We start from the raw sequence: 15,972 nt of genomic DNA, 5'->3' as shown, positions 1-15,972 counted from the left end.
GAGCCAGTAAATCCGCCTCGAAGACTGCTTCCCGAAGAAAACTTCTGGCTCTCATCTCATTTGATCTTAATGCACCTCCTGCTTCAAATGTGTCTCTCTGGCAAACTCTCACTAGCAAAACAGAACTCCTGACCAAGAAATGCTTCCTGGTGCTTGACTTCACTGTTCCTTTCTCCTTTTGATCCCTTGGCTGTGGTTCTATCGCCCGCTGGCCTCTCGGCTGAAAATCCTCAACAAGTTCCTCTCCTTTGTGAGATCCACAGCTTTTCAGATGTTTGTGGGCTGTGCCCATTCCCCCCTCAACTCTAGTGGCCCGCACCTCACATAACATTTAGGCTTTCTTTAGCTAAATGCTACAGGGCTTGGGAGGTATTTCAATCTTCTAAGCTTTTTCTATAAATTAGGCCTTTCATGGCAGCTGAACCGTTGCGGGAAGTGGTATATACCCAGCTAAGGGCCGTGGATTCTTAAATACTAGGGGGAGTGGGGCACGGGTAGGTGTGTGTCCCCTTGTGAACAGAAGCACGTGAAGTTGTGTGTGTTGATACGTGTCTATGGCTTTGGAATCAAAAACTGAAAGGTCACTAGGACACAAGTATTTGTATCCCAAACTCCCTCCTAAGAGGCAGCAGTGTGCAAATCTAGGATCTCACAGGAGGGGCTCTGGCTTCTGTTCCCGGCACCGCCACCTCTCACTCGCTGTGTGGCCTTTGGGCAACTCCCTTCTCACCTTCAGGCTTCACTTGCTTGAGGTGGATTAAATGATTCATCACGTTAAGACATTTTTAAATACTATGGAAATGATAATGTTCACAATGTTGATCATCATTGTTAACATTAACCTTGAAGTGACATTTCATGTTTTCAAAGCACTAATTATAACCAACCTGCACCATGCCCCCAAGAGGTGGATTTTTAAAGCTGCTCCGCCCACACTCACTTGCACAGGGTCCTACCCAAACCAATGAACATTTAGTTTGAGGTTGGGCTATGCAGGGCTTTGGAGCCAACGTGTGGACAGAGTCCGGCTAACTTGACCAACCTACCCCAAAGTTTGTGGTTAATGGATTACAAATTTGGGTAATGCTGGACAATAAATTACAACTATAATAATAAAGCTGAAAGGACACACAATTTAAGCAGAAACACCAGTGTTTTTTATCGGAAATGAAAGAAACCATTGATCATAGCAACTGTCTGAGATTAGCAGGGAGCCACATTTTCAAACATCCTGCAGTAACTCCAGAGCAGATCCAGCTGGAAAGCAAGAGTGGAAATAAAACTTGAAAATTCCTACCACGCTTTGAAGTCTGCCTCTTTCACAACCATGAGTCCCTGATTCGTCCCAACCATTCTGAGCTGCTCTTGCTTGTTGAATTTATTTTAAAAGAGACACAAGCCACGCACTTGCATATAATCTATCAAATGGACTCCAGCTTTTTGCAGGGATGGTTTGTTAGGGAATATGAATCCCAAAATACCTTCTCTTGCACATGAAATCAGCCATCAGTTCAACTGGAATAGAAAGGCTTCCGATACTAAAACTAGAAACCACTCTTGTTTCTAGTAAATACTACTTTTTCCTCTTGTGTTCTTTCCTTGACCCATCCAGGTACTTTTAATTTTTAGTTTTTTAAGGCTGTTATCTATGAAAAACTATTACTACAGATAAAAGGATATTAAGTGCCACCCTAGGCTCCTAAAATGGGCGCGTCACCACACCGAAGTGACTGCTATCCCGGTAAATTATCTGAGGAAGGATAGCCAATGACCTAGGTTGAACAAAGCTTCAATCTTGCACAGGGCCCACTGTCACCGCACGTCAGCCTCACCTACCAACTGTGCCTGGGTGGATAGGGGCTCAGCCAGTCCTTTCTGCTCAAACCCAGGTGACTTCAGAATAGGACATGGTGTCTTAGGCCAGCTGGACTGTTAGATCCTTTCTCTACTGATCACTATGAGTGAGATCCAATCATCCTTAGCATCTTCGACGAACGCCGGGAAGAAATGTCAAGGGCATCTAAGAAACATGTCCTTGGTCACAGAACAGTCACAATAACCTAGTAAGTAACCAGACACTGAACTTCATAATAACCTACACGCCTGAGTTTCTGTCAACAGAGCAAAACACCGAAGAAGAAAATAGTTTGATTCACAGTGCCTGGTCAAGAACAATGTAGATCATAAAGTCAAAAATCCTGATTTCTGCCCTTGGGTTCACAATATAACTCTGGTCAATCTGCAGAAGTCTCAGCCGGTCCATTCCCCCACAGGAAGAAAATAATGTTTGTGAAAGGCACGCTGAAAACTGACAAGCACACTTGCACATATGAGGAGTTATTTTAACTAAATAGGAAAAATTCAATTTGCCCTCTCATGCCTTCTCAGGACACAAAGCTTACGGGGTAGGAGCAATGTCGGGGGAGTCCTTTGGTGTCCACTTCTCCCTTCTTTGGCTCTCCCAACTGGGAGCTGAATAATTCACTGGGGGAATGAATCCTCAAAGGGAATCAGACCGTGGACCCTAGCAGTGAACGTAGGTCTACATAATCCAAGCAACAACCCAGGCACAAATTTAATAAGGAAAAAAAGCCCCAGCAACACAAAAACAAAGAACTCTCAACTTTACAAACGCTGGGAGTGCAACAGCTGGTCAGCCGAGATTAAAGGAGCGTGAGAGAACACCTCCCCATCTCCTGCCTTCTCCTCCCCCGTCGAGGTCCCGCAGCCAGCCAGGGCTCGCTTTTACAGCCCTGTGCAGATGACCTTGTTCCAGCTAAGATAGGAACTCTTTGATCTCAGCAGGGGGATGCTCTGGGCCTGCAGCTGGTAGATATTAATAGTACAGGATCCGCTGGTGTGGAAGAGATCTCTCAGTTGGGCCAGGTCACTCAGATCTCCTGCTCTGAGTCAGAGCAGAAGGAACTTCATTTCCCCGCATCAGCCCCTGCTGGGTACTTCTCTCGGGTCAACTCAGATCATTTTCTCACTGGCTGCTCTCGGTCGCTTGTTCTCACCCCGCAACTGTTTTCAAGGGAGCGCTGTTTAAGCCGTGCCCTCTGCTCTTGTAGCTGAAATCTGTTACAGGACAGGGTGAACCCTGGGCTCAGCCCATCACAGTGTGTTTCTCACTCTCACCAGCTTGCACACACTTCTAGTGTACATGTTTGCGTGGGAGAGAGGGTAGAGAGAGTAAGAGACAGACAGACAAGCCCAGAAGTGTTTACAGAGAGAGAGAGAGACAGCAGTATGGGGAGAGGGGGCTGTGAGAGGTATGCTGATGTATCAGTGCTAAGATTTCCGAGGATCCTTTCCATTATGTTTAATCTAGGACGACGAGGTCACTCTTCCCACCCTGTAAATCAGAATTTTAAAACCCCATCACCAAGTGAACACTCCTGACCTTCAGACCCACATCACATCTTACAGAGTCAGAGCTAGAAAAGGCTTCAGCCATCTTATATTCAACCTATCTGTCTGTCATTTAACAGAAAAAACTGAGGCCCAAAGTGATTAAAAGAGCTGCCCAAGATCACAGAGCTAATAACACAAGGGCAAAGCTGATGATACAACGCATGCTTACAACAACAGAGAGATTTGTACATTTTAATCATAGCAACATTAACCACCACTGCAATATATTTGAATAGGTATAAGTGTTCTAAGAAATTTATCATTTTTTTTCATTCACTGGTAAGGAACTTCATTATAGGCTTCGGAAAAAAATTCTATAGACTCTTTATCTGCTTAGCTATGGAAGGAAAAGATCTAGAAAACTCAATCGCTTCCATTCTCCCTTGGGTTTCATAATAAGAAAAAGTTGTCTAAGGATGAGCTGGTAACTCTCCCTTGGCCAGGAACAGGACTTTACCATTTTTTTGAAGCAGTCACTCTGCAGCCACAAAGCAATTTCCTTTATATCTGTTTTGCTTCTGTTCTTTGCTTGAGATAAACCAGGAAGCCAGGACAAAGAAAAGTACTCTTACTTATTGGCTTTCAGATAAGGAAACAAGATAGTCTCTTCTGGTCTCCTCCTTGGAACTGAATAAATGTGTACGTGTGTAATACTTATAATAATAATTTTTAATCACGTTCATAGGTCTTTATGTGATTCTCATGGTTCACTGTTGTTACAAAGCATTTACTATGGTACTGGTTCAGCATTTATTTACTGCCTACTACGTACCTAGAACTTTGCTGGTCATTCAGGCACAACAAAAAGAATACAAGAGATCCTGTGACCTTAATCTTAATCTGGTGGGGAAACCATGAAAAGTTAATTTCTTTTTTTTTTTTTTTTTTACCTTTTCTGTCTATTGCTGATCTGGTAGAAGGGCCACAGAGGAAGAAGAGAGAGTGAGACCAAGGCAGACTGGAACAGGCAAGGAGGTTTTGTGGAAGAGGTGGTCTTTTTTTTTTTTTTTTTTTTTTTTATTTATTTTTTTAATACAGCAGGTTCTTACTAGTTATCCATTTTATACATATTAGTGTATATATGTCAACCCCAATCTCCCAGTTCATCCCACCACCACCACCCCCCACCCCCATTTTTCCCCCTTGGTGTCCATACGTGAAGAGGTGGTCTTTAAATAAACCTCGAAGGAGTGGGAGGATTTGGGAAGAAAAGATGAGGTAGGAGTGAAAAAGGGAAATGCTGTTCTAGAAGGGTGAGTTGTCTCTGCAGAGGCACGGAGCCAGGGCTCAGGAGAGCAGGCAGAAGGTCAGCACACTTGCTGGAGGAGCTTCACAGAGGGTGAAGAGGAAGGAAAGGACAGACTACAAAGAGTTAAGAAGCATCAACTTAATCTAGCGTATTTTTGGGGAAACTGATCCACACAAGAGAAAAGAAAAAAACCTGATTTGCTGATTTCCATGGTGTAAATATGTCCACCCTGGTTGACTGCAAGCTAACAAGCCACAAATTCCCGAATATCTTAAAATCAGCTTGTTGATTTTTGCCCATTCTCAGGAAATGGGCTAAAACAATGTCAAGATTCCTGAATAGGAGACTGACACAGTAAAAGGAAGCCAGAAATGGGGAAGTTTAATTTGGTAGTGTAAGATGTACGTGGGAGAGGCTGGAGTTGGGAAGGCCATTTTGGAATTTATTAACATAATCCAAGTGTGAGTTTTTAATAAGTCAGCTGATCACAATACAACTCACAAAAAAGAGGGCACAGATATATTTGGAAAGGACGACCCAGTAGACTTGATGATGAAAGAAGTGTATGGAGGGAACGAAAAATGATGATTCAGCTTTTTAGCGGGAATGACAATGCATCACTGAGTGTGGAAATACGGTACACAGAGCACCCTACAGTTGTTATAAATAAGTAATTCGTTTCACTCTGAAAAACACTGCTGAGAAGCAGGGATGTGGTCCTTGCCATTTTTGAGACCATAATCCAAGGCCAATCCACGGAAAACCACCTGGGCAGTTAGGAGCCTTGCTAGCCCTAGAGGTCCCATATATTCCATCATGAATAATTCTCAGAAAATGGAAAGTGCAGAGGGGCCTGGAACAGCTATGCTCATCCACCCAGGCCCACAGCATACTGCCCTGAAAGAGATCAGACTACGACTAGCAGAACTCAGAAATGTCAAGTGAGAACTTTCAGTAAAACTAGAAACCACCCACTGGCTCAGTGGTGTAATTCCCCTAGCTACATAAACCAGAGCCAGTCTGACCTTTGCTGGCATGGGAGGGTGGAGAAAATTTTGCAGATTTACCAACGTGGCTAGTTTTTCTTAATCCTTCTGTAAAGCTGATTGGGAACGCCACGTCTCCAGCACCTGATACTGGTGTACACTTTTAGCCAGTCCAAAAGTACCCGGCACAAACAAAAGGTTAAATTGCTGTACAACCATGAGTAAAGCCAACTTCTGAGCATCAGTCTCAAAAACGAAGTCATTTAGCAGTTCACCAGCCCTCATACTGAGGACCCAAAAGAACCTACTGAGGAGTGACGAGCCTTAGGTGGAGGTGATAGATGCCTGTGAAGATGATTCACTCAGGTGAAAAAGGAAGCTCACTTATAGAGACAGAGCAACACACTCTCCAAATATAAGGGATCAGATGCCAGGAAAGGTGGCCAAGCCTATATCGCCAGGCTCCGGCTGGGTTCACTGGCCAGGGCCTGTTAGCTGTGTGTCTCAGTTCTCAGCAGAAGGCAGAGAGGCAGTGGCGGAGCCGTATGTCAGTGTCAAGTTTCAGCCCCTCTAAGACAGATCCCTTACCTTCAGACAGGGACAAATCATCAGCTGGAGACACCAGGTCTGCCTGAGAAGCTAGGGCTCCACTCAGATGGGTTGTAATTTGATTCGTCAAGATAACCTGTGAACAGACAAGGAGAAGGCGGAGGGAAGGGAGAAGAGAGAAGACCAAATTAATTATTAGAGCTATCAAAAGGCTGTAGTTTAGGGGAAGACTGATAAGTACGCAGGTAGGAAAACCCCAGCTCTGACTTGCATCAGTTTTATCTTTAGGCCAGAACTATCTGGCAACGCCTCCAGGTCATTCAAATCACAGAAGACCGAGGAAACAGACTGACTTTTTTCAGAGCTTAAACCACTAATCAATTCTTTCTAAATGCTGAGTAAATTGGGACAGAGAAGTGTCGCCATATTACCTGAATAATAGAAGGCCAACCAGAGAATTAAGATGAATACGTGCACACTTTATCATTTTTAAATTATATTCACAACATACAATATGACTAGCGCCGAAGAAAAGCAATAATTTAACATCTGGGTGCCTGGGGCTTCTTCCCTTGTTAACTGGAAAGTCAGAATTTTATTTCCAAATTTGTGAAATTAGAATAAAATTCATCTCTAAAGGAATAGCACTCTTCTTCTTTTCAGTACGTTGAATTCTAACAAAAGAATTCCAAAGTCTCACTATGTATTTAAAACACAAATTAATAGAATCCGACCTATACAAAGTAAAGTTCATAACATTTAAAATTCCTAGAAAGGACTCTAAAGTTACCTAATCCACATGATTTATTTCCACACTATATTTTTACATGTGGTTCCATCCAGAAATTATTCTTTTCCTTAAAAAATCCTCATTTATAAAATTTGCTCTATTGTTTAGAAACCTAAAGGAAGAACAAAATACAGATTCTCTCCTGGAGAACTGCAGCAAGACTAACGTTTACAATCATTTCTCAAGATTTGAGGTGTTCCCATCGTGGGCATCTTGGTGAACCATCTTGGTCCCTCAGAGGAAACGTAACTTCTGAGAAACTAGGCATTTGGTACCTGGAATATGCAACTAGCCAAATCGTCATGGTCTGTCCCAAGGGTCAGCTATGGTTTTGCTGCCACCCTGATTGGAGCAGAAATGGAAATTGTCTCCATTCTTTATTGTCCAGCTTTTCAGCCACACCTCTGTCGCTGTCTCTTGAATGGACCAATGACACGTTATAAATCCTATGCCCATGGCAGCTTAATTGGGGGCTGAGAGGGGAGCACGATGGCAGGGTCAGGAAAAGAAGTGAAGTACTCTATTAACAAAGACAGCCTGTCCAAGGTCTTTGTGTGTCAACTAGGCTCGTGTGAATCCCCAGCTACTCTGCAGCGATGACCGGATGTTGCAGTATTCCACTGAGTATTTGCTAATCTCATCCTTCCTATTCTTTTTTTTTTTTTTTTTTTTTTTTTTTTTTTTATTTATTTATTTATTTATTTTTGCGGTACACAGGCCTCTCACTGTTGTGGCCTTTCCCGTTGCGGAGCACAGACTCCGGATGCACAGGCTCAGCGGCCATGGCTCACGGGCCCAGCCGCTCTGCGGCATGTGGGATCTTCCCGGACCGGGGCACAAACCTGTGTCCCCTGCATCAGCAGGCGGACTCTCAACCACTGCGCCACCAGGGAAGCCCCTTCCTATTCTTTTGTATTGCTCATTTTCATCTGGACTGGTAAGAATCACATATGATAAGTCTTTCAATTAAAATGGCTGGAAATGGCCAAATAAAAGCCTGCTCTTTTAAGAAATAAATACTCATATTCAGGAGCAAAAATAAGCAATTATGTTCATTTTCCTCTTTATTATATAGGGTACGGGCTTTGGTGTTCAATAAAACTGGGTTCAAATTCTGACTGTGACACTGTGAACCTTGGGAAAGTTACTTGAATCTTTGAGCTTCATCTATTCATAGGTAAAATAACGCCTATCTTATAGAACCGTTATGAGAATTGAATGAGATAATCAATGTAAGGTATTTAATATAGTGTCTGGCACGTGATAAATATCCAGTAAATGTAAGCCATTGTTGTTGCTATTATTTCCTTAAGAAGAATGTTATATAAGTTAATAAATTACTAATAAAGTATATGCCACATGCTTCAGATCACTGGATCTAACAACAGAACATGAAATCACAATTTTCTACATCAGGATATATACTTCAGTACCTGATCATTTCTACCAGTCTCAGTCCTTCCTAAGCTTAACTTCGTTTCAAAGAATTTGTGTAAAAATCTCAGTAAGAAAACGATAGTAATTATTTAAAGCAAGACCAGTAAGAAACCGGCATTGTTTTGAGAATAGCACGTGAGTTTTCTACCAGTGAAGAAAATAATGTATCTGTCATAGTTTAAAAAAAAAAAAAAGAAGTGAAGCTTCAGGAGATCTAGACATGTAAGCTCTATTTTGGGGGGAATTCTTCTAAAAGGTGGTTTGGTGAAAATGACTAGAACACTAGTGATATAGTAACAGTAATGAGAAAAATAATTATTGAATACCAACCATGCAAAGCGTGTCACCATGTACACAGGGGAAAATAAAGAGGTGAAGGCTCTGTGTGTCTTCTCTAAAACTTGCAAGTTAAAAGATAAGACATTTACTAAGATATTCAGACCACTTTTTCTCAATTTTGTTATTATTTCCCTGGTCCTACAATGGAAACTTATACTGAGATGATGGCTTTATTGTACATAGCTAACAAGATGACACCCTGCTGAGCCTAAAACCAAACTACAGATGCGCCTCCAAAGATACCCACCCCCAGTGCCACTTCCAATGCAAGAGTAGATGAAGAAGAAACCATTTGTACTCTCCAATGGCAAAAGAACAAGCTCCTAAGCGGTTTCGCTAATGATCCACTCCCTTTTTATTACGAGTCTGAAAGCCAAATTGCTGAAGGGATACATAGCAACCAAACGCAGGGGGTTGCTTTTGCTGAATTGTTGTGATTTTCTAAATCCGTGATCAGCAAAATGATAAAATGGAAATATTTCCAAATAGCACTGATTACAAATAATCATGACTTGGGCAGAAGCCTATAGATGTGTTGTCCTCTGAGGCAATCTGGAGACATGAAAACTACACTCCTAAAATAACTTATCAAATACTATTACACGTTATAAACAGAGTCTTAACACTATCTGCTTTCCAAAAGTGAGTTCTGACTGACACTTCAGAGGGTCTTTCGGGCTGCTCTGCTCCACTGGAAAGAGGAAGGCTTCTGACACTTGGTACTAAATCTGTGCGGGAGCAGTGTGCACAATGATTAGGCTGAGGGCTTTGGAGTCAAACAAACGTGAGTTCAGATCCTGGGTTCCACCGCTTACTAACTATGTGATGTTGAGCAAGTTTCACAACTCTCTGGGTATAATTCTTAACTCACAGGGTTTTGAGGATTAAACTGGATAATGCACATAAAGTCCTGAGCATAGTGCCTGGCCAATGGGAAATGCTTAAATGTTAACCTCCATCACTGTCTTTGCTGATTTTACACCTTGCTTGTTGAGAAAGAAAACCCATGCCTGCTTCCCTTTTGTACAACACAGAGTACGCTGATGACAAAGAACAAATATTTGCTGGTGATATGCTCAAAACGCATAAGAATTTAATTGGAAGTGCATGCTATTTTTGCCATTTCTCTAGAAGTATGACTTATTAAAAACATACAACACACCCCACCCCCCTTCCTGCTACTACCATCAATTTCAAATCCAACGGCTAGAGTGAGATTCTTGGACGAAGGGGAAATTTTGCTTTTGTTTTTTTGATGGTAGTGATTACATCTTTACATCTGAAGCCAGGAGAAAATGGAATTCAGCTTAGTTTACTCTTCAGGCAACAGAAGACCATCTACCTACTGAGGGGAAACAGGCAGCCCTCTACATTGTATAAAGTAACTGTTAACACCATGCAACTCTGTATATGAAGAGACCGCTTACTCCCAGGGCTTCCTTGCAAAGCCGGCAGGTTGTAGGATGCTTCAGGTACACATGAATAGGAAACGACTCCTCATATCATGTCACATATACCTTGAGTCTCGTTTTTAGTGCTCCCCTCCCAAGGCAAAATGGGGGGGGGGGGATGCTAAGTTTGCCCCTGGGTTCTAAGTTTCCCTTCCATCATTCAACTTCCCTAAATGCATCCTACTCGACCCTTCTGTGCACTGTAGTTCAACACCTAAGCTCAGTTCAAGGGAACAATGAAGCTCTCAAAGAAGAATAAACTTCAGAGTACAGATTCATAAATAACCTAATAGGCCCCGCCATCAGAGAGAGCAGGGCTTCTCTTATAAGCTAGAGAGGAGATGGAAAAACAGGAAGCAGTTAAAGACCAGAAGAACTAGTAAGGCGGATGGTTGGGAATGAATGTCATTTTGGTCAGAAGGCAGAAGGTCCTGGGGATGAAAACCTAGCCAACACACAAACAAACAAAAACATATGACTCTTTTCCACTAAGTATCAAAAAGGTAGCTTCCGAAAGCAAATAGCTAGAGGTTAAGGGGGAAGGAGCAGAATACACTGGTCAGAAGAACCATCAGCCCCCAGGGTCAGGGGACTGGTGAGCTGGAGTCCACTGACCAATCGAGCCTGACTCCCCACTAATCTCTGTGTCCATTGTGGACCACCTGCCTTCAGGTGGCACAGCTTTCTTCAGCTACGCTAGGACCAGACTAATTTAGGCTATACCCACACCCCATGCGTGTCTCCTGCCCCTGGTCCAAAATAAATCCTGCCTTAAGGGGCCTCTGTATGTGTCTAATCTGATCTACTCTACACTGAAGTATTAAAGACGAATCTCTATTGGGAGCTCCATGAGCAGCCACTTAGTTAGTATATTCCAGCCCAGTGGAAAATGGTGGAGAGAAGAGAAAGTGGGACAGCCCTGGAGAAATCAAAGTAGGGAACTGTCAGGCCTAAAGTTCCAGCTTTTGATAAAGAGCCTCCTTTCATTTGACCCTTGGGAGGTGACAAAGAGGGAGTTTGTGGTCAATCAGGAATAGGATAAGTTGGAATGGGATATCTGGCCCTGTTTGGTCAGCAGAAGAGAGATGCATGGTCAACAAAACAATAACTCAATGCTTATAAGTCAGATTCTTTTAAGGACCTAAGAATATGGCACATGCCCTCATTCAGCTTTCTGTGGGGGCAGGTGAGAGGCAAATTTTATAATCCCCGCCTTCCAGAGAGGGAACTAGAGTCATCTGCCTGAGGTTAACAGTCTAGATAAGAAAGGGGGTCTACAGGCCTCCCTCCTAAGACAGCACTGGGCAGAGGAGAGGAGAGCCAGGAACCCTCAGCCCAGAGCCACAGGCAGGTCCAGGCCTTGATGCCCTGGTCTCCAGAATTCAATCTAATATAAGTAACGAACAAAGGGATCTAACACCTAGAAATACATTAAAAGATTATGAAAATGCTACATTGTAACAAGCCCAATCTTGTGACAAGAGTCCTTTCATACTCTGACATTAATAAATAACCACAAACCAAGTAGCTTCAGCTTCTACAGGAGTGTCAAGCATTTGAGGCAATCCTAGCCCAATTCTGCCAGTCTTTTTAGTGGCTTTCGGTGGCTTCAGATGCATGTGGCTGGTCACTTCGGAAACCCACAGGAGGCTTGAGAACTAAAGCTCTTCGTGTCCTTGGTGCAACAGAGTTCAAGGATTCCTGGGCTAGAGGAGTCATGAGGCAACCTCAGGCATCTCGGGGGCATTTTTATGCCCAGAAGGACATCTGCTTTCTCCTCCCTCCCGCCCATTCCCTGCTAGAAACCTGCTACAGCCTAACACAGAGAATCAGAGAAGTCTCAAGACCACTTTAACTAAGCCTGAAGGGCTAGGTGCGGTGATTATCCTTATACTCACAGCTCCCAAGGAAACAGGCAGCCCACTGGATAACCTGGCCAGCCAGAGAAAGGGCATCAGTTGAGTGACAGAGAGAGACCTCAGGGCTGCCTCTGCTCCCAAACTGCCTACCTGCTGTCAAATCTAGCACTCTCAGATTGACAGGGCTCTGAACTGTAATGGAACAGAACTTTTTGTCAAATAATACACATGTATACACATGTATAGATGTATAACCGAATCGCTTTGCTGTACACCTGAAACTAACACAATATTGTAAATCAGCTATACTTCAATGAAAAAAAATTAAGTGACTGTAACCAAAACTTTCTCCAAATACTATATATAGATAGATAGATGATAGATAGATAGATAGATAGATAGATATGACAGGGCTCTGCTTTTCATAGGTTTTGAAGGCAAAAAATGTTCGGATTTTTCCGTAAGATCTTATTTTTATACCACTATTATTTCAGCATAAAAAAATGACCTGTCTGCTTAAGGTGCGCTTTTTTAAAATGTTACTTTTGGTATCTAAAATGATCCTAATTGCCAGGTATGACAGTGATGGAGCCTTTCTATCTAAACACAGGCCTTGAATAAATCAGAAATTCTGAGTTTTAATCCTGGCTCGGTTAAAGGTTACTGAATGCCTTGCTCTTAAGGAGACAGATGCCGGAATTTTCCTGTGAGAAATCGGTAAGGTTCATTGAGTCCTTTCATCACCAAGGCTTGAGAAAAAGGCCCTGGAGTGGTTTTCACCATCCTCTCCTCATGCTTCCCAACCATGACGGTGTCTCCCCCAGCCTATCTGCTGAATAGGAGCCGGGAGTCGGAGGGAAAAGGGGGATGGGGAGAAGAAAACAGGCGAGGGCAAGAGGCAGAGGTAGAAGGCCAAGAAGGGCGAGAGGGGTGCTCTGGGTGCAGTGTGGGAACAGGGTAACTCCCCCCAAAAGCAGGTGTAGACAGCCATACTCGCAGACTCACACCTCTCCCCTGACTATTCCCCACCTCCTCCCTTCCGGTCACTTCCAGCTTTGAAAGGAAATATCCAATATTTGAGGAAAAGTCAGACCAAATATTTTAGAGTGTGAGTATCACAAATCTGGTTTTACTCTTCACCGGCTTAGTTTTGCCAAGCTCTGGAAAATTATAAATCATTCCATTATGAAAAAAAGAAATCGTTTTTCTTTAGCTTCAGCCCAGAGAATATCAACTGTCAGCTCTAGAATAAAGAACTGATAGGGGTTTAGTATTCCAGCCTGCTATGTCCATCTTGAAGGTCTGCGTGACAACTGTTTTCTGGGAAAATCTGAAAGGCTACGGGGGATTTTCCTTTCGAAATATTTGTGGTAAAAGGACCAAACTTCAATTTGGCTTGAAGAAAAGATTATTGTGGAAGTTAGGAAGCCTGCCTTTTATTTCTGGCTCTGTCACTAAACTGCTGTGCAATTTTGGAAAAGGCTCCTAACCTCTCTGTACCTAAAAGTGAGTCCATAAAAGACATGAAGAAAATGAGTGTATTATGACCATAAAGGTAGCAGCCCACTATGAAAAATGTTTCAAACCACATCAGCATTAGTGTTCTCCCTAAAATTCCACCACTATCGTTGATTCTCATCATGTCCAACCTTAGGAAATCCATCTTACATAGAACCAATTGGCAGTGCCTGAGGAAGATAGGAGGGGAAAAAAAGAATAAGGGAGATAACTTTAAATAGTTTTGTGTTTATGGTGAGGATACTTTCAATCTTGATAAAATCCACACCTCTTATAACAGACCTGAAGAAGAAAACCTCTGTTGTAGATTTCATTGTGAAATTCACAGGTAAAGCTAGTAGGAGAGTCCTTAAAGAAGATATTGGCCCAGTATGAGGCAACATAGATGGAGGAAGAGAAAAGAATCTCCTCGGCTTTGCACAAACACACACTCACTCAATCACAAAGGGATGGATGATACTACTGCTTTCACCTCATTGTAGCCATTGCCTCGACCACTGTTTAGAGACAATGCACTGAGGCAGAACTGTGTCTGCCATTTTGGCCAAGAGAAACACACAAGAAAACAGCAGGTCACCACAGGGTGGCTTTCTCCTTGGCCTACTTCTCCTGGGGTACGCATGCAAGAGGATGTAGTGGAAACCCTGGGCCAGCAGCTATTGTGCCGTAGATGTAGGCGTGAAGCGCTCAGCTTCCACTGTCGGCTCGCTGTTCCACTGGCCCCAATGGGGCTGAGGTTAACACGTGTTGGTTCTGGGCCTCAGATGGGGCGACAGTTGTAATGGGGCCACAAACAGCAGGTTGGTGTGCTGTTTCCACCTTCAACCCAACCTCGGCGGCATCCTGTCAGTGATGTGAGGCCCGCTGCAGGAAACAACACGCACCACTGGTGAACTGCGACAGTGCACTCACAGTGGCTTCAAATGGTGCATACTCCAACTGTGGGCAATTCTGCAGTTAGCATGAAACAAAAAAGTCTCTGGTCAGCCAGGGCTCGGAAGAGAACAAGGCCGCTTGTCGGATGACTCTGAGGTTCACGGACATGGAAGAAACCTTCCTACCAGCCTTCATTGCACTGTGGCCTTTCCCGTGGCCGAGTGGCTTTTGTGTGGAGTTTGTTTGGTTGTCTTCGCCCGCACCCTTACTGCCCACCGAGCCCCACAAAAAGGCAGGGGAGGTGAATTTCCAACAACCCCCTGAGTTTCTGCTGACCTTTTTAGGTGTTTTTGTTACTTGGTGGTGCTTTCTATTCACGTGTATGCCTGGTCTCTGGGGATTCCCCTCCCTTTGATTTGCAAAGAGGATTAGAAAGACACAGCTTTGTGATCTGTCCATCACAGACTGATTTCCCCTCCTTAGACTCATTTGAGACCAAGAAAACACTTCTGTTGAGTCACTTGCTCCCTGGGAATCTGAAAATACGGTTCTCGGGGGAGTCCAGCCTGATAAACACTGACCTGGCTATTCTCCAGCCCCACCACACTGTTAGTGGCTTATAGGAGGGAGGAGCTGAAGCCCAGAGGGGCCTCTGAGAAACCTCCAAAGGAGGATGTGTCAACAGTGGTCTGACTCCTTGTTTCTCTATTTCACGGAGGCAAATGGCAGCCTGACCAAGGGCTCTCCAAACTCAGTAACTGGATGTGTGCATTCAACTCTATCTCCAGAGTGAATCTGTGGCATAAAATGGGAGCAAAGGTCACTCACTATCTGTTCAAAAGGAGGTCAAAAGGTCTGCCTAGGAACAAATTTCCAAGGCAGCAGCTTCATCAGATATGCTCTTGAACAAAACTATTTATTTGATGTCCTCAAGGAAGGGATATTGTGTAAGGTGTTATTTGAAAACAAAAGGTGGGGGGAGGTTGGGAGCTGAAGCAATGTTGTCTACGTCTATACTTAAATACATGATATCAATAAAGGCAAACATAATCAACTTCGATTAAACAGAGTCAACATAGGAGAGACACAAGAAGAATAGGCCCAGAACAAATACATTAAAATGGCTAAACATTTACGTGGTGAGTAGGAACGGACTTCCTTCCATGGCAATGCCCTTGGAGTGGAGGTCTCCCATCATGGCCACTAACAAGCCAACTACCGATCACAAGCTATAGGCCCACAAAACAGATACCCTGGCCAAGGGCAGATCACACTCAGTGCCAGACGACAAATAGGTTTGCAGTCTCCAATACCCACGCTGCTGGCTTGGCACTGGCCACCTGGAGCACCGACCCAAGAGGAAATGTGAGGTGGTGTCAGACCTCTGAGTTGCTACAGAGGAAGGTGAGGCACATGTGCTGCTAAACTTGACCAATATCACGTGAGTGCCATCCTGAATTCCCTCCTTCCTCACTTTCAGTTGTTCGCCTATGATCGTGTTCAC

General features: G+C 43.6%; 1 protein-coding gene across 5 annotated transcripts in view; it reads right to left on the bottom strand.

The window, feature by feature from the left end:
- Window positions 1-15,972, bottom strand: part of RAD51B (RAD51 paralog B) — a 626,370-nt gene that overhangs the window by 153,021 nt on the left and 457,377 nt on the right. For all 5 annotated transcript variants that reach the window (XM_032623573.1, XM_032623574.1, XM_032623572.1 and 2 more), the window contains exon 8: window positions 6,238-6,334. In XM_032623573.1, the coding sequence (XP_032479464.1) occupies window positions 6,238-6,334 (97 nt within the window). The remainder of the gene's footprint in view (window positions 1-6,237; window positions 6,335-15,972) is intronic.

Source organism: Phocoena sinus, chromosome 2 (genome assembly GCF_008692025.1).
Source record: "Phocoena sinus isolate mPhoSin1 chromosome 2, mPhoSin1.pri, whole genome shotgun sequence".
Lineage (NCBI taxonomy): Eukaryota > Metazoa > Chordata > Mammalia > Artiodactyla > Phocoenidae > Phocoena > Phocoena sinus.
This window is presented reverse-complemented; position numbering and strand designations above follow the sequence as displayed.